The sequence below is a fragment of the Erpetoichthys calabaricus genome, chromosome 13 (genome assembly GCF_900747795.2).
Source record: "Erpetoichthys calabaricus chromosome 13, fErpCal1.3, whole genome shotgun sequence".
NCBI lineage: Eukaryota > Metazoa > Chordata > Cladistia > Polypteriformes > Polypteridae > Erpetoichthys > Erpetoichthys calabaricus.
Genome location: NC_041406.2, coordinates 30,137,708 through 30,156,506, shown reverse-complemented (window position 1 = coordinate 30,156,506; position 18,799 = coordinate 30,137,708). Strand labels below are relative to the sequence as shown.

Below are 18,799 nucleotides of genomic sequence, written 5' to 3'. Positions count from 1 at the left end.
ACCTGGGGACCTGGGTTCGCTTCCCGGGTCCTCCCTGCGTGGAGTTTGCATGTTCTCCCCATGTCTGCGTGGGTTTCCTCCGGGCGCTCCGGTTTCCTCCCACAGTCCAAAGACATGCAGGTTAGGTGGATTGGCAATTCTACATTGGCCCTAGTGTGTGCTTGGTGTGTGGGTGTGTTTGTGTGTGTCCTGCGGTGGGTTGGCACCCTGCCCAGGATTGGTTCCTGCCTTGTGCCCTGTGTTGGCTGGGATTGGCTCCAGCAGACCCCCGTGACCCTGTGTTCGGATTCAGCGGGTTGGAAAATGGATGGATGGATGGATGGATGGACTCAGGGTTATTTTCGGAATATTAGCTGATTAAGAATAGGTTAGGCTGAACGTACTGTTTTAAGGAAAACGTGCCCAATGTCTTTAAAATAAATATTAAGTCATTCAAGACATATCATACAACAAAACTTATAAAATGTTAGGGATCGTAGTTTTATAAGAATGTTTTGATTCCAGGCCCTACTCAATTAGTGACTGACTTCATTTTTTCTGTGTCCCCTGCTGAGATTAGATGGCTAATTACTCTGAATTTGAATTGAAAGTTCTTGCAGCACGAAAGGTATTCTAGTGTTTTGATGCTTATCATGTTCTTTTTTACAAAGCTAGTAAGAGCTTTAAAGATTTTTTTTTCTTTTCTTAATGTATTACATTACAGTGCGGCTTAATCCCACCTGATTAATGGTGGGAATTGTGGCGGGAGATTGGCACAGCAAGTCCGGACTCAATTGTTCTCGAGAAGATGTTTGGACCAAACGGCTTTCCATACACGACCGTTCGCTTAACCCGCCTCTGTGTGACGTCACTAATGTTTCTCCCTCAACGTGTGGCATGGACTAAGAGGGGGAGGAGGAAAACCAAAAAGAGTGATAAGTCTGAATAGCTAGCCTATGTTTGTTCAAGCTTGAAATAAAGTCTGTCACAAGAATTTTTTTTTTTTTTTACCATCTTGCTTTTTTTTTCTTGTGCAGACACCTATTATTTTTAACTGTTTTATTATTTTTGAAGCAAGTGTGACGTCTGAGCCGCAAAAATGTATGCAGGAGGAGCGGCTGGTGGTAAGTTGTTTTCCCTTGCTTCATATTTGAAGAATGTTTGAGTGAAGTGGAAAAGAAAACTGGTTGGCGGCTTGTGTTTTTTAATGAAGCCTGTGTTCATTTTTTTCTAACCCTGTTCTCTCCACACGATTGTGTGATCAAATGTTGATACAGTCATTGAGTGATGGAGTAGTTAAGTTAAAGTTCTATTTCTTGAGAGTTTAAATGTTTTCAAGGCCCTTTAATAATGTGTAAGTGGGAAGAGAAATTTATTTTTTACGCATTTATAAGGAATCTAGCCGAGCTCGAACGCTGCCCGTGTTTACTCGCCTGATGAGTGCACGCTGTCTGTGTTGCTGCTCCGTGGGGGCTGGACTGGCTCTTGTTGCTGTTCGTGTTTACTTAGGCCCAAGAGTGGAATCCCGCTGTGTGGAGTCGTGATACTTTTCTCCAGTTTGATTATGAAAATTTGGCCCACTTCCAACAAATTATTCAAAACTTTTGACATCTTTGAAGTGCATTACTAATTTCGGAGCATTTGTTTTAAGAGTCCTGCGTGGTGAACATTTTTCAGGCTTTAACCTTTTACTGTAAACGTACACTGTTTTTTATTAATTTGTCATAATTAACAATAAACGTAATATCCATTTCCATATATTAATTTTGAAGAGACAGTGTGTCATGGAGTAATTATTAAACAGCTTTCCAGAATCATCATCTCCGACCAATGATTTAAGTTGTTTTTGGTTAAAAAGTTTTACAAATTTGCTTCTAAAGGGTGTCGTACCTAATCAGTAATGACTTTTCACCTTGCTGATCATTGTTGCATCATATTTCTCGCAAAACGCAGACGTTATAGATGTTAAAATTGGCCAAGCTTGGCTACTGTTAATCAACTGCCGGCAAACGTTTCTGCAAGTCTTATCTTTGCTCAGTGTTTGATAAGAGCGTTGTTAAATTTCTCCCTTGTTTCCTCGATACGGTTAACTGCAAATTTAAGTGAGATTTCACGTACTTGTGTTACTTTAATACTGTGCATATCGTGCCAGTCTTATACGAAGATCACCTCAGACCGTTCGTCAGTTATTCATTCAGAGATATACTGTAGTTTTACCCCAGTGTAATTTGAATTAAAATAGGTTTAGACTTTATAATCCCAGAAGGATCTTTTTTGCACCAGTAAAGAATGAAAACCTTTTAAAGACATTGTTACACGGATACAGGGAAATAAGAAAAGACCCAACTAAGAGTACTTTATTGAACCTTAAGGAGAAATTGAATTGCATAACACAGCAAAACATAAAACACACAGATGTCAACACAAAGTTCAATACAAGACAATAGAATAAAAAAATACAATACATTAAATTTTATACAGAAAGTTGAAGTTTGTATTGTTTTTCCTGTGGCTTCTCACTGGAGAAAAGGAAAGGACGTCAAAAGGAAGCACTGAATTTCCTAATAGCTGCAGGCAGAAAAGATCCCCAGTGGCTCTTCTTACTGTACTGTGCAGGTATGAGACTGAGGCTAAAATTGCTCCAAAAAAAACATTCCGTGGATTTTAAGTGCAGAATTGTTCGTGATGGCATCCAAATTTGCCAGCGCTCCACAACAGCCAATGTCTAGAGTAAGTCATTTGATGGAGCTGGCCATATTGACAAGTTTGTTCAGGAGTTTTACATCACCTCAACTCAATTTTCTTACTTAAAACATCACCATATACAACAGCATGACCACAACAGATTGATAAAATATTTCCGGCACCTTGCTTCATTCTTCAAAAGACCAGAGTCTCCTCAGGAAGTGCAGTCTACTCTGGCCCAGTACCATTGTGTTGTCAGAGCAGTCCAGCTTGCCGTTCATATTGACTTCCAAGTACAGTACTTGCAGCTCTGTACAATCTCCCCCTGGATGATAGCTGGTCTCAGAGGCTCCATAATACAACAGAAATCAGCCACCAACACCTTTGTCTTGTTGATGTTGAGCCGCAGGCGCTTCTAAGTACACATATGCAAGATTAGTACAAATAAGGGTACTTACTATTATCTTGATGCAAATCTGTGGGGCCGCCGCCCCAGTTATTTAATTTTTTGGATATTAAATTATTAGACTGGCCCACCCCAACCACATATACTAACCTTAAAGTTGGTGGGTGTGGAGCATAGTTTACTATAGGTCCCTAATGTTACTGTCCCCTTTGGGTGCCTAATCTTAAAAACGATAATACGATTTGCGCCACAATAATAGAAAAGTACCTAAATAAGATTAATTACCTTTATCAGTACATTAAATAATCGAGAATTTCACCTTTAGCAGCATTCCTTCAAGTAACACAATTCAAAATGCTTAAAGCTGTAGGAGTAAGAGTTCTTAAAGCTGTTGCCCTTTCCCTTTTGAAAACCTAAATCAGCAGCCTGATGGCAACATCTGATGATTAAAGAAGAGAGAATGGTTACTGTCCGAGTGAACTGAGTTGGCCTTCTTTGAAACCTGTTTGCAACACAGCTCAGTAACAAAGGTCTACTGCAATCAAAAAATATTACTGTTTTTACAGTGTTGTTAAGATTGTTTATATTCTTAATGCTGAAGTTTCCAAACCAAAATATAAAGGCAAACGTAATAATAGATTCATTAAAGGACTGATTAAAAAAGTGTTTAGTATTTTGTCCACTTTAAAACTATTGAGTTTCCCAAAAAAATAAAAGTTGTGTCTGTCCCTTCTTAACAATTTGCTCTGTGTTAAGCTCAAAATTTAGCTTGTAATTAATGATTGTCTCAAGGTATTGCTCCACCATCTCCCTTTTAATTTTGAGACAGTTTGGAAGTAGGGGAGCACCTTAAATCTGCAGCCTTATCTTTTGTTTTAGGATTATTTAGCTGTAAATAAGAACACTCAAACCATTGAACAAACATATCTGTAACAGATCTGTGTCTGACCTTCTTATCTTGTAGAAGTCTCAAATGACGGAGTACATCTGTGTATTACTGTATGTTGGTAATTGGAATACAGTAATCCCTCCTCCATCGCGGGGGTTGCGTTCCAGAGCCACCCGCGAAATAAGAAAATCCGCGAAGTAGAAACCATATGTTTATATGGTTATTTTTATATATTTAAGCCCTTATAAACTCTCCCACACTATTATAAACATTTCACGCACAATTATACAGCATAAACCCTTTGTATTCTCTTAGATATTAGGTAAGGTTCGTTGAAATTATGTATGTAAACTGTGTTTACATACAGTAAAACCTAAATATTATTCTAAAGATATCGAGCGTCTCCGATATCACATATGTTACAGCCATTACGACAGACAGGCCACCAGCAATAAATACGTACAATGCAAGAAAAATTGTATACAGCAAAATGTGTGTACAGTGACACTAAACTATGTACATGTAATAAGTACTGTATGTAGATAATTAATTATGGTTACTCACCAACAATGACACGACGACTTGTCCGATAACGATGAGTTTAATTTTACTGCACAACAAAGGATAGCGTTACAGCTCTTCTAAAGGAGCCTCTTCAGGCGACTGTTTAGCACCGCTGTTGTTCTTCTTCCATCACTCTTCAATCCAAATCCCTAAAGCAGATTCCATCCAGACTACTGCCTTATCATGTCCATTTGCAACTCATTTTGCTCTCTGGTTAAAGGACACTGCGGCCGTAGATCTTATATGCTTTTCCTCCTTTTTAAATAAAAAGAATCATGGACTCATTTATGCTGTAATGGTGTCCTGCAGCGGTGTAGCTGTTTCCTTCCTTCAACATATCCAAAACTTTTACCTTTTCTGCAATCATTTGCATTTTCTGTTGGCGCTTGGGCACGTTAATGCTGAATGAGTGAGATTAGACTTCCTGGTTAATGCAGCACTCCATCGCTGAGCCAATCAGCAGCACACAGGAACTTAACCGTGTGCTCTGATTGGGTAGCTTCTCAGCCATCCGCCAATAGCGTCCCTTGTTTGAATTCAAATGCGTCCCTAGTTTGAATTCAAATGGGCAAATCAACTGAGGAAGCACACGTACTGTAGACCGCAGACATCCGCGAAGCAGTGAAAAATCCGCGATATATATTCACATATGCTTACATTTAAAATCCGCGATGGAGTGAAGCCGCGAAAGACGAAGCGCGATATAGCGAGGGATCACTGTATTGCATGAATTGTTGAGTCATTCAGCACCAGGGTTCCCAGGTTCTATGGTCAAAATCCCACCATCAGCGTGCCAGTTTACCCCATTCTAAAAACTAAAACAAAAACAAATCTCATAAGTATTATTTAGTAATTTACACATTCACTAAATGCTGTTTCAAAAACTGAGCAATATTCTATTATAAAGAAAGGTTTAGTCACTTGTACAGGTAAATGATGTTGCCAAAGCTGGTGAGCAAACTAGCTATGGCTACAGCTGTAGTAAAATGTTTTAAATTATTCTCATGAGAGAAAAAGTCAATTTCCAAATTTCAGTGTTCATTTCTGTATGCAGTCTGCAAAAGATATTCACAAATTATGACCACATTTTGTTATCCAAAACCGGTAAAAATATTTGACTTAATAAAGAAATCATACTAATGTCAAAACACAGTGAATGTATTCTTTTAATGATATCAAAGGTTAACAAATTTACTTCATATTGACCACGCAAAAGATGTAAATGCAGTGTTCTTTGCTCTGATAAGAACTATTCCATTTTAAAATGGAAAAACTTGGTGCGTGACGTGCTGGTCTGGGTGCCTTCCTTCAGCTACAGGGCACTCCTGCAAACCTATCATTGCACAGAAATCTCACGTGCCTCTGCCAGCAAATGCGACTGCCCGACTGCTTTCTTGTAAGGTGCATAAGAATTTAAAAAAAAAAAAAAAAAAAAAAAAAATTGTACATTTCAGCATTTTTGTAAACAATTTCTGCAAAAGTTTTGTGCAAGTCAACAATTTTTACATTAATTATGTGTCCAGCCAATCAGCATTTGACAATATCAACCATCCTCTTGGCTTAAAGTGGCTAGTCAATTAGTGAAGCTTAATTTTTCTCATTCTCTATTGCTTTTTTTGTGGATTTTCCTTTTCTGTTTTGATGTTTATTGGTTTTAGTTTTCCCCTTTAAAATAAGAGACGTATTAGGTTTAATACTTGAATGTTTTGACAGGTAATTTTGTTATTTCCTTTGCACACTGAATGAAAAATAAACCTACAATGACAAGGAAAATAGTTTAATTCATGCTGGAGATAGAGATTTGAGATCAGTTTTAGACTAATAACTGGCAACTTTTTTTCAACACCAATCCCCAATTTAAAGTTAAAATTGTAAGCATTTTGCATTTACAGTACTGGAATGTGGCCAAAACATGCCAACATATTTTCTCACAGTAGCCATGTTTATGTTGATTCGGATAACTTCAGATTGCATTTAAAATCTTTGTAATGTGTAATGAAAATGGCATTGACAATAAAACTTCAGTGTTAATCAACAAAGTTTATACAGTTGTATAATTTGTGCAGTGCACAAAAAATATTCATATTTCATGTTGTCCACGGGATTTTTTTTTTTTTACAAACATGACAGGAAGGTTCATATAGTATATGGTAAAATTCAATTATTGAAGCAACAGCTTAATTTTAACTGAGAGTGGGATATAATTCTGCCTTAGTGTTTTTTTTTTTTTTTTTTACACAAATAAATTAAATGATAAGTATTTTTTTAACCTCATCATTATATAATAATAAGTAAATTTATAACAGATTTAAGCATCCTTTCTAGTAAATGCTAGAGCCTCGAGCAAATCTATGTGCATATAAAAAAGAGCTAATGCTTCTGATTTCACAGCCCTCAAATCATTTGCCATCAAAATTAATATTTTTTTTTCTTAATAAGGAATATGTGTTGTTTTTTAATTTTATCCATCTTTCTGTACATTTTTTCATTTTCATTTTGTCCATTCCAGGTTTCATGAGAGAAAAATCTGTCTCGATTTCATGGGAAGTCAAGAATCTCTGTTTTTATTTAGGTGGCATAGTAGTGCCAACAAGTGATTCTGCTGCTCATAGGAACTAGGACCTGGATTAAATGCAAGGCCAGAAAGAGTTTCGTGAATTTAATCGTGATATATTTAAAGATAAAGTACTTTTGGGTTAATGCAGATATGGCTTCCAGTTTTTTTTGTGTTATTGTAGCATTGTGCAATGCTTTGGTTGTTTTTCAAGGTTTGGAGTTAAGCAAAATGACACCTTTTATTGGCTAACTAGAAAGATTACAATATGCAAGCTTTCGAGGCAACTCAGGTCACTTCTTCAGGTAAGATGTAATACAGAAACTGTAGTTCCCTGTGCTTATATAGACACTAGACACTTTGTACAAAATTTGAAATGTGGTTATTCGTGACATACGTAAAGCATAGCTATTACAATGCTCATTTCATTTGCTCAGTGGTCAAAAAACATAACTTTTCAAGCATATTCATTTTCTTTGACTGGGCATGTCTTATCTATGAGGATGGAAACAATCACATAATGTAGAAGATTTATTCTGAGTACTGTTCCATCTCTGTCAAATTAATATTTTTTATGAGTTCACTGTTGTCCAGTGTTTCCAAAACACTAGTGTTGCATTGACACTAAAATTATGACTTCAGTATCAATACCTGTTTTCAGACCTCAGCACCAGTTCTGAAATGGTACTGAAGCAAAGAAAGCACAACAAACCTGCACTAAAGAACCCCCACCCCTAGCTGTAAAATTGCAATTGAATTCTCTGATGAGTTGAAATTTTCTGTACCTTGCAGAGTCGGCAGTAATGTTGGATCAGTACTAAAATTTTGACTTCAGTATCAATACCAGCTTTTGTTCCTTAGTACTGGTACTGAAATAGTACAGACGCAAATAACGGATACAAATGCACGTTTCACCTGTTGCACCACATACTTGAATGCCTCACTGCCATTCTACAAGCTAATGTTTGAATTCTAAAGCCTGACAAAGGGAAGGGGGTTGTTTGGGGAGATACTGCCACACTGAGTCTACAGTGCTCCTCCCTGCCTTGCTCCCAGGCAGTCTGTCAAAATTCCATCCCATGTGTGTTTAAAAGGCACATGAGTCAGGCTCATTGCTTGGTTGGATTAAAGGGGATCGCACAGATGCAAGAAAATCTGATTGTGACTGCTTTTTACAAATAGAGTCAGAGTTGATCTATTGAATGTCGTTTTCAAAAAAATAATAAGTAGATGAATAGATAAAGGTAGACCAGAAAAACAATAATCTCATTTTTGAGAAAACGGAAACAAATTCTGGATGAAATTTGGAAAATCACCAGAATTGTCCAGAATATTATTGTGATCATTACTTACACTGTGTAAACAAATAGCAGACCTTTGCATTTTGTGCAATCCACATGTGACATGTACATATTTTGTGGTTAGTGTTGCTCACGTAAAGCGCAAGTTTTATTTGGAAGAAAGCACACATGGCAGTTTGATTCAAGTTACAACTTAGAGCCATGTTCCTATTCAACACAATGTAAAAGAACAAAAGGTCCCCAACAAACAAAAAGCACACATTTGTAAACATAAAATACTGCCTATGTTTTCAATAGGCGTTTCTCAGTACTCCAAGCACTTCATGTAAGTGGGAAGCCACTTCAAGCACCACTAATGTGTAGCATTCATCTGGATGATGAAACAACAGCAGCCATTTTTGCACCAGTACGCTCACCACACATGAGCTGTTAGGTTGTGAAATATTGAGAGAAAGATCCAATTAGAGACTGGGGGTGATTAGGGAGCCAGAATGACTAGGCTGAAGTGGTCAAAATATCCTGGAATTCAAGATACACCCTACTTTACAAAGGATGCCCAGGGATCTTTTATGACCACAGTGTGTCAGGGCTTCAGTTTTACGTCTTATCTGAAGGATGGGGCCATTTTACAAGGTTTCCCCGTCACTGCACTGGGGCATTGCAATCCACATTCAAACCACATGATAATTGCCCCTGCTGGTCTCACCAGTGCCTCTTCCTGCAGCAACCCAAACTTTTCCTGGATGGTCTCCCGTCCAAGTACTGGCTGTGCCTGAACATGCTTTGGTTCATGTGGATGACCTCTTCTTAATTTTCAGCCTTTTAAGGAACTTGCAAGCCCTTAAAAAGTTTACTGTGTAACTGAATATAAACTAAGACATTAGAAATGATTCAGTTTAATCAGAACAATTAATAAAGATCCATGGTATATGAAAGCTTGTGTCCAATTTTGATTATATTCCCCCCACTTTCAAAAACAAAATGTGGCCACCTATATTGACAGATGCTGCTTTGGTGTGCCTACCGCATTATGCACAATTCATGCACATGCCTGCAAGATGAGAGGCTGTCTCAGCATAGCAAACCATGTTACTAACCCTAAACCAATGAAACTAATAGACAAAAGGTTGTCTATGTGGCATCAACACTCCAATCAGTAATTGCTATCATGCCCATGTCCTACGAGCTGCTAATCATAAGCACCCCAAAGCTTCATTAGATAACTGGTTGGGTGGAAGAAGTGTGCCATAACAGACAAATGCATGCTAATTTTCCTGATTGTATGTAATTTTACAGTGAAGCCATATCTCTTCACATCTTTTATTATAAAAAAAAAAAAAAAATCCTGGGAGGGAGACTAGACTTGATCTTCTCAGAAGACAATTTGACGTCCCGCAAGAGACACTTTAACGTCACGTGAGACAAGGCAGTGAGACAACATTTAAAACAAGTTCAGGGAGATCTAACCAAGCAGATGTTGGAATGCTTTTGGCAGACATCATGTACTCCCAGCTCTTAAAACAGCGACAAGCAGAACACGCAGCTTAGCAGCAGCAGGAAGGCAGGAGATGATCCGACTGTTTCTCCTTAGCGTGTGTTCAGCCCCCCCATCTCCCCACAACGTGAGTGGCAAAGACACAAAGTGGCAAAAGAACAGCTGCTGTACAGGCTTTGAAATGATCAACGCAAAGCTTGACAAGCAGAAAATGCAGCTTGCCAGCAGATGATCTGACTGCAACTCCTTAGCGTGCGTTCAGCCACCCCCCCTTCAAAAAACGAGCAGCGTTATACGACCTGCGAAAGACTTAACCACACCTGGGGCTGGAAATAAAGGACAAGTATTTTTTTTTACAAAAGTTTTAAAGTAAAAGTGAAAATAATGCATATGTAACAATTCCCATGAAAATAACAATCTGTTTAAATTGTATATCCGATAAACCAAACCCGGGGGTGGGCGAGCAAAGCGAGCAGGTGGCAGAGCCCCCTAGTTCAGGGGTAGGCAACGTCGGTCCTGGTGAGCCGCAGTGGCTACAGGTTTTCATTCCAACCCAATTGCTTAATTAGAAACCAATCATTGCCAATCTCAGACCTTATTTAATTTTATGGCTTGTTAGTCTGTGCAATGTAAGGCTCTTATATCGTAGATTTTTTTCCTTTCCAAGGACATCATCCAAATGATATGAAACCTAAAACAGATCATTTTCAGTCTGTCACATTTTTCTATTAAGTGTTTTATTAAATCAAACAGTGCATGATGAACACACACAGATGTAATTGGAAAAAAGCTAGCTGGAGAACTGCTGGCTGCTTTGTCTTTTACATCTTATTGCTAATAAGGAGCAATTAAAACACTGAATGCAGCAGTTTAAGATTGAAATAAGCAATTAAGGTTGGAGAACCTTAACAAGCGAGACCACTAAAATGAAGCATCAAAATGTCACTTAAGCAAAATGTGCTTCATCAGCAATAATTGAGTTCTCGTTAAGGAACTGAGTTGGAACAAAAACCTGCACATACTACGGCTCACCAGGACCGACGTTGCCTACCCCTGCCCTAGTTGATTATAAGATCCATGAAATATTATATTAAAATAAAATTTATGAAAGTTATATAAAACGTTTTTTCAGACGTTCACCCAAGTTCTGACCTCTCACTCAGTACTACAGGAATAAAGTCAACTCACTTGCTTCTGCTCACTACTATTAAATATTAAGTCCCACACTGCAAAAAGAAAAACTGAGTTGGATCTCGTGGGAAAGGAAACCTCTAGCCTACAGTGCCCATGCAGCGAGTTGGAGAGCAAAATAACAAAGAGCTAAGCACAGGGTCTTTCAAAACTACTCTTCCTTCAACAAACGTACCAAAGTGCTGATACTGTACCATTTTAAATACTTGGTTTTTCTGTACTTTTTCAGTGCTGGTATATTACACATCTCTAATGTGCACACAATGTTCTCAGAGTTCCTAGTGAGTTAAGGCAGCTCATGAGCTTTCCTAAATTCTGGTGAAGTTCAAAGTAAAATGCTTTTACTCCTAAGAGTAGGGTCAAGTTTTGAACCAGTTAGGACAGTTTTCCAACTCTGAAATGCTTGATAAATGCAAGCACTGGTCTAGCACAATGCCATAAAGATATAAATGAATAAGCTGGGCGTTTATAAAATTATTGGGGGAAAAAAAAAGTTTATTTTTCATTAATTCCTAAAATGTTACCCAACTGTGTGGGTTTTTTTTGTCTTTAACATTTGCTAATTTTAATCATTTACTGTATGTAAATCAGATTCAACAGCATTTTCAGCACTGAACACTGCAGGGCCCACTCTTACCCTCTGCTGACACAGCTTATGAAAGTCACTTATGAGTGAGAAACTGTTTTTTTCTGTTGTGTGTGTTGTTGTTTTTTTTTTTTAACAATTCATTTGCTTTTGTTTTTTTTCCCAAGTGAGATATTTCATGGGTGAAGGCTGTTTCAGCAGTGCATTTGTATTCTTTGATAACTCTCGTATAATATTGCCAACATAATATTTGCAATGCCCCATCCATATTGCATTGCATGGCGTGCTTTTCGTTCTTGATTGCTTATCTAGTTTTCATGATTAGTCCAAATGGAACAGGCTAAATTCAGCACTTAACATTCACAGATTTGTTATATGTGTACTGTCAATAACAAGCATCTGTTCTTGCCTGTATGTAATCCTTATATTCTCCATCTAGACTAGTTCTCTGAATTATCCTGCATTGTTACGTAAAGACAGTGCTGACTGGAGTGTTAATTTCTATTTCAGATTTATTGCATATTTGAAATATTTGAAGTATAGATGTGAATCCTACAGCTTTTAAAGTTACAAGCATACTATTCAAATTATGCTTTGAAATATTTTATTAAGGCAAAGTTGGAGCCTAAAAAACTGCAGACAAACCCAGTTTTTTGCATGACCATCTGTAACTGATAAAGTTGAATCTGTTTTAAAACACTCCATACTATCACATCACTAGTTCAGTTAATTTGACGAGTGTTCATCTGTTGTTGTTTTTTGCAAATATAGACTTGCATATTTACCTATCCTTTATGAAAATAAAAATTATTAATGTAGCTGAAACCTTGTATTATTTGGACTTTGACCTAAGAAGTGTGTTATTTGGGATTTGCTTTATAGGTTAGTAGCACATTCCAGTCATTAATGGATCTCTCTGAAGTATAGTTTTGGTCACATGTATATACCAGTTTTCCATGCTGCAAGAATCATGAATTCTTTTTCTTGCACTAATTTCTGTAAATTTGCTTGTTTATATCAAGATAAACCAATTTTACTTGAATTACTTAAATATGAAACTGTATTTTACTGGAACCAGGCTCTCTCTAGCAGCTAAGGGCTAAAATATTTGGCATTTTTTAATAACTCGTTCTTTTTTACATTTTTTAAGGTTGGCTTTAATTTATGCTTTAAGCAAGAAAATGTGCTTATCTCCTCCTCATGTGTAGCAAGGGTAAGGGGTGTGTCTGAAAATGTTTTATCTTAGCCGTAGAATGTGATGACACTAAATTGTTTTAAACTTAATATACTGTACTGCTAAAATACTTTGTATTAATATGTGAAATTCATTGAATGCTACCTTTTTTATTATGCATATATTCAGTCCTTACTAGAAAAAAAGTATGTTTAAGGGCATGTGTGGGATTCACTGGACATTGTTTTCAGCTCTTTGTTGTGTTGATTTTTTTTTTTTTTTTTTAATTTTATTAACGTGATAGTAATAGATACATTTTATGGTTACAGTTTCAATAACTAATAAACTTTCAGAAAATGCATTTTTTTTTTTTTTTAATATTTTCTCAAATTTGATTTAAAATGATACATAGGTTGTATTACTGTATGAACTTAATCCTGTTATTTTTATAATTGGTATCAGATTCTCTTTTTTTGTTATAAAGTATGTCTAACATACTTTAGGAAAGTGCCCAAAATAAATACACTACGTATATATTTAAATAGTACTTAACAATATTTTAAAATTTGTACAGAACTTTCTATTCTTTAGTGATCTGCAAAGCTATGCAAGCTATTATGGCAGTATCATAATATAAAAGGAATGTAACGTTTGTTTAGCAAGATAAAACGTGGTGTGGTTTTACTTGCTACTTTATAATTTACCTTTAAATTCCCCAAGAGTCCCTTCATGTGCATAAAGGGTCATTTTTCATTTTCTTTTTTAGCCTGATTCAGTAGTACCCCTTAATTATACCATTGTCATTCCATTACAAGTACATGAAATAATTCAGTTCATACCTTGAGAAAACATTTACCATGAATATAATATCGTTTTTTTTTTTGTGTGTGTGTGTGTGTGTGTGCGCAAATGAAGTAGTAGTGTTGTCACATGTTGTGTACAGTAAAGGCAATGCTGTGCCTTTTTAACTTTTAACCATTTTACTTGAATACTATTACTGATAGTCACATGCATTTATTTACTTATTTTTTCACAAATTGTTACTAGATCGTATGCAGCTGAGCAGAGAAGATGACATTTACCAGCTAAATCTGTTGTACTATTTGATTACATTTTTTGCACTTGCTGTACTTGACAAACATTTAGACTTCAGAAACCTTTTTAAACTACTACGTATTGAATAATGCACAAACTAGCTCTTAAAGTATCATGCATACATATGATGATGATATTGCCATACATATCAGGCATGCAACTAATACATTCCTATGTTTGTTGAGTCACTTTTGCTGTTTTTGCAAAAACAAAGTTATCTGAAAAAATAACACTTTGTCCATTATCTGTCATATTCCTAGAACAAACCCCACAGCCTTGAGGGTGCTAAGGAAACATTGTAACTACTTGCCCAAACCAACTCAGGTGGCTTCTTCAGATTCAAAAAAGCACCTATTCTATCCCAAATCCACCCATATTGCCAAGTTTCTAAAGTTCAAACTTTACTGTATATAGATACATTCAGAGGTCTTTTTACACCACAATCATAGACTTAACTGAGTTGATACCCAGCCCTACTGTTCATGGTAGTTTTAGAAATGCTAGCACCCTAAGCATAAAAGGGAACCTAAGCAACAGTAAGTAGAAGTTGTTCTGCCCAGACAAATAATTGGTAGGGTGTTTATGGTACATTTCTGTTTTAATCCATTACATTGAATGGTGGCACTCACAGTAATATGCCAGCTGTTGATAGCTTTTTACTTTGTGAAGTAACAAAATAAAAACTAGGCTATACAACAAAAATCTTAGCTTGAGTTCCTCTCAGGTGTTGTGAATGAGCAAAAGAATTTACATCTTTACTTTTCTTGATCTTGAACAATTTTAGGGATGCTTTTTACTTGGGGGCTTGAAATTAAGATACAATACTTTATCTTTTGTATACCTCTTCAGACCAGCTAGTATGACAAAACTTTTGGTAACCATATTCTAGCACTCCATTATAAGGTATGGATTCGGTTTTTACTTTGTTTGTTCCTGTTGTTATTCAGCCTTTAATCTTCTGACTGCAAAAACCTTGGAAACATTCAGAAGGTGGTACAACTTTATAAATGAGAAGTTAATTGTTTGTTTGTACAAGAAATAATAAATGTATTGACACCGTTTAAAATTTGTAAGGGAATACAGTGGAACCTCGGTTCACGACCATAATTCGTTCCAAACCTCTGGTTGTAACCTGATTTGGTCGTGAACCGAAGTAATTTTCCCCCATAGGATTGAATGTAAATACAATTAATCCGTTCCAGACGATACGAACTGTATGTAAATATATATTTTTTTTAAGTTTTTAAGCACAAATATAGTTAATTAAACCATAGAATGCACAGCGTAATAGTAAACTAAATGTAAAAACATTGAATAACACTGAGAAAACCTTGAACAACAGAGAAAACTAACACTGCAATAGTTCGCACTATAGCACTACCAACCGCTGGCTAAAAATGCTTTTTTTAATGAATTTTAAGCACAGGGAAAAAATGAACATTTGAAAAAATCTGTAATTTAATAAACCACCAATAAAAGTAACATTGCAACCATGCACGCTACGAACCGATCACTGTAAACAGAAGTGAAAACAAAAACAAGCCCAGTGCATTCTTTAACTGCCTTCTGTACCTTATGTGTCCAGCCCTCTCTTTTGTGCTGCCTGTGTGTGTGTGTGTGTGTGTGTGTGTCTCTCTTTTGCGCTGCCTGTGTGTGTGTGTGTGTGTCTCTCTCTCGCGTGCCTGTGTGTGTGTGTGTGTGTCTCTCTCTCGCGTGCCTGTGTGTGTGTGTGTGTGTGTCTCTCTCTCGCGTGCCTGTGTGTGTGTGTGTGTGTCTCTCTCTCGCGTGCCTGTGTGTGTGTGTGTCTCTCTCTCTCGTGTGCCTGTGTGTGTGTGTGTGTCTCTCTCTCGCATGCCTGTGTGTGTGTGTGTCTCTCTCTCGCGCGCGCGCCTGTGTGTGTGTGTGTCTCTCTCTCGCGCGCGCGCCTGTGTGTGTGTGTGTGTCTCTCTCTCTCTCGCGCGCGCCTGTGTGTGTGTGTGTGTGTCTCTCTCTCTCGCGCGCCTGTGTGTGTGTGTCTCTCTCGAGCGCCCGTGTGTGTGTGTGTCTCTCTTTCTCGAGCGCCCGTGTGTTTGTGTGTGTCTCTCTCTCTCTCGAGCGCCTGTGTGTGTGTCGTGCTCTCTCTCTCTCTTGCTCGCTGCACAGGAAATGCACAGGGAGAGACTGAACACGTACAAACCGGAAGGGAAACTGGCTTGTTCGTATACAGAGTGTGTGGTCGTGAACAGATGCAAAAGTTTGGCGAACTTTTTGGTCGTTAACTGATTTGTACGTGTTCTGAGACGTTTGTGAACCGAGGTTCCACTGTACCTGGTTGTTCATTGCACTTACTACCTTCACATAACCTGTATTTTTTCCACTTTTCATGAAATTCTCTGAAAGCATTCAAAGTATATTACAAATTTTTTTTTCTTAATTTTCATCAAAACAAAGGAAGGACTTTTTATTTCCTGTGAGGTTTTGAGAGTAATATACTAGTTACACCACTTGTATAAAAATACATACACATTAACTGCAAATGAAAACAATTTTAACAAAACCAAATTCATTTACTTGTTTTCAACCTCTCAAGAAGCATTCAGTGCCTAGTGAAGTGGGTTATAAACAAACAAACTGCATCAATGTTTGACCAGCATACCAATCAAATGTGAAAAAAATCATTTTGGGCCTAATTTCAGACCAGCTTCATGCACTGTGGGAATGTCCAGACGTCTTAAAAATGATTTTTCCCGTATCCTATATGGTCCTTTATTTCTTAAAACATGGGTAAAATTAATCATTTGTAAGTAATAATAATCCTCAAGTTCTTCATTACTAACGAGTATAGGATTGATGGAAAAAAAATAAATCCCCAAAGGCACATTAACAACAACAACATTTATTTATATAGCACATTTTCATACAAAAAGTAGCTCAAAGTGCTTTACATAATGAAGAAAAGAAAAATAAAAGACAAATAAGAAATTAAAATAAGACAACATTAGTTAACATAGAAAGGAGTAAGGTCCGATGGCCAGGGTGGACAGAAAAAACAAAAAAAAACTCCAGAAGGCTGGAGAAAAAAATAAAATCTGTAGGGGTTCCAGGCCACGAGACCGCCCAGTCCCCTCTGGGCAAAAATTAAGCACAACACATGAACAAGAGCTGCTCGATTTATCATTAAATACAACATTAGTTATAATTTTTAACATCTTTGTATTGCAGCAACAGGAATGTGACCCATTTCATTTCTGTTTCAATTGAAGTGCAGAGTGTCAGGCATCTTTTGTTTTTGAGATCAAGGTGGTACTGCCTCCCTTTGACCACTGTAAGTGCACTAAGTACTGCAATGACACACTGTATTGGCACCCAATAAACATCATCTGTAGGTGGCCAATGGAAAGAGAGTGCAGGATAGTTTGGATGCTTGAAACATATCAGGATGTCTGATTCTCCTTCACTCTTGTCACAAATCACACCAACATTTTTCATCATACGTGCACCCAACATAGCCTCCAGTAGGACACTGGTCTAATGTGAGGGATGCAACTGATCCATCAGGAGTGTGATTGTGAGAGGGCAGGATCTCAACTGCAGCTTCAGGGGTGAATATTCAGACTATTAATTGACTGTCATCGCCAAACACCCTGCTGACTTGAAGTATCACATTCTCTGTTCAGCAACATGAGATAGGACATCATCATTTGACATGGAAAAAAAGTTTGACATTTTCAATAACTTACTGACTGAAAACTCAATGATTACCATTATTGACACATGTTTAGGATGGAAAATAAACATGTAATATTTGCATAAGAAAGGTAAGGTTTGTGTTTTGAGAAAGAAGGGACAATGTAGAATAAACGAAAAATAGTTTTTAAATTATCTCCGCATTCCCGCATGCTGTTAGGGTGCTCTGAAAATGAAATCCATAATGATTTTTTGGATTTGAGACGTCTGCTGTTCAAAACCTGATACAATTTTCTGTTTATTTCCTTTTCAGAAAGCCTATACAGTTATCTATATAAGGAAAAAATATCAGAACTCTGTGTTGTTTACAAATATGCATTTCTGAGTTCTAAACATAGCTAAGCCAAAAACTCAAAATTAAATTTTGGTTAATTTCAAGCGGCTGTTTTGACCATGCAGGGTCATTTAGACAAAATGTTTTAATTGCGTCACATTCTATACCAATCAATGTACCAACACGCAAAGTCTCTGCTTGCTCTATGGTTTAGTTCTTAAACTAAGGAATTGTAAAATTTGATGAAAAAATGTGGCTGGATAAAATCACCCCCCCCTCCCCTGGGTAAAATGGCTGTATCTTGGAAAGTATTGATCTTGCATCAAAAATTTTTTAGAGAGTGTCTCCTGACTAATATGGGTACACCTGGTAATTTTTCCAGACTTTTTTGAGTCTGAAGTATGTGGGCCATTGGTTGGTTTGACATGGAATAAGTCCCCTTCATATAGAATTTTTTATACCTAAACTTGTTTGTTTGACTTGTAAACCAATGAAGTAATAATAAAAAAAAAACAAGAAACTTTAGTGAAGGAACTGACTCCGCTTTATATACAAATACATCCCATGAAAACATCCAACCAAATTCACTGTGAAAAATGGACAGTGATTCTGAAATTTTGCTGTGCAGATTCTCTGAAGTAGAACTGGGCAGCTGCCCAAATTAGGACTACAATCTTGAATTTCTACACTTTAAGAAATGTATTAGTTTGTAGTATACAGTACACCCCCAGTATTCGTGGGGGTTACGCTCCTAGAGCACCCGTGAATTGTGAAAAACCGCGACTTTTGGATGTGGTTAAAAAATGCCTTTTAAATGCCTATTTTTATAGTTTAAACCCTAAATACAGTATGCCCCCAAAGCACTTTAATTTCGTTGCAA

General features: G+C 37.1%; 1 protein-coding gene across 1 annotated transcript in view; it reads left to right on the top strand.

Annotated features, from left to right (window-relative positions):
- The first annotated feature begins 862 nt into the window (after positions 1-862).
- ago2 (argonaute RISC catalytic component 2) overlaps positions 863-18,799 on the top strand; it is a 77,044-nt gene continuing 59,107 nt past the window's right edge. The window contains exon 1 of the mRNA XM_028818065.2: positions 863-1,103. Within this exon, the coding sequence (XP_028673898.1) occupies positions 1,079-1,103 (25 nt within the window). The 5' untranslated portion in view covers positions 863-1,078. The remainder of the gene's footprint in view (positions 1,104-18,799) is intronic.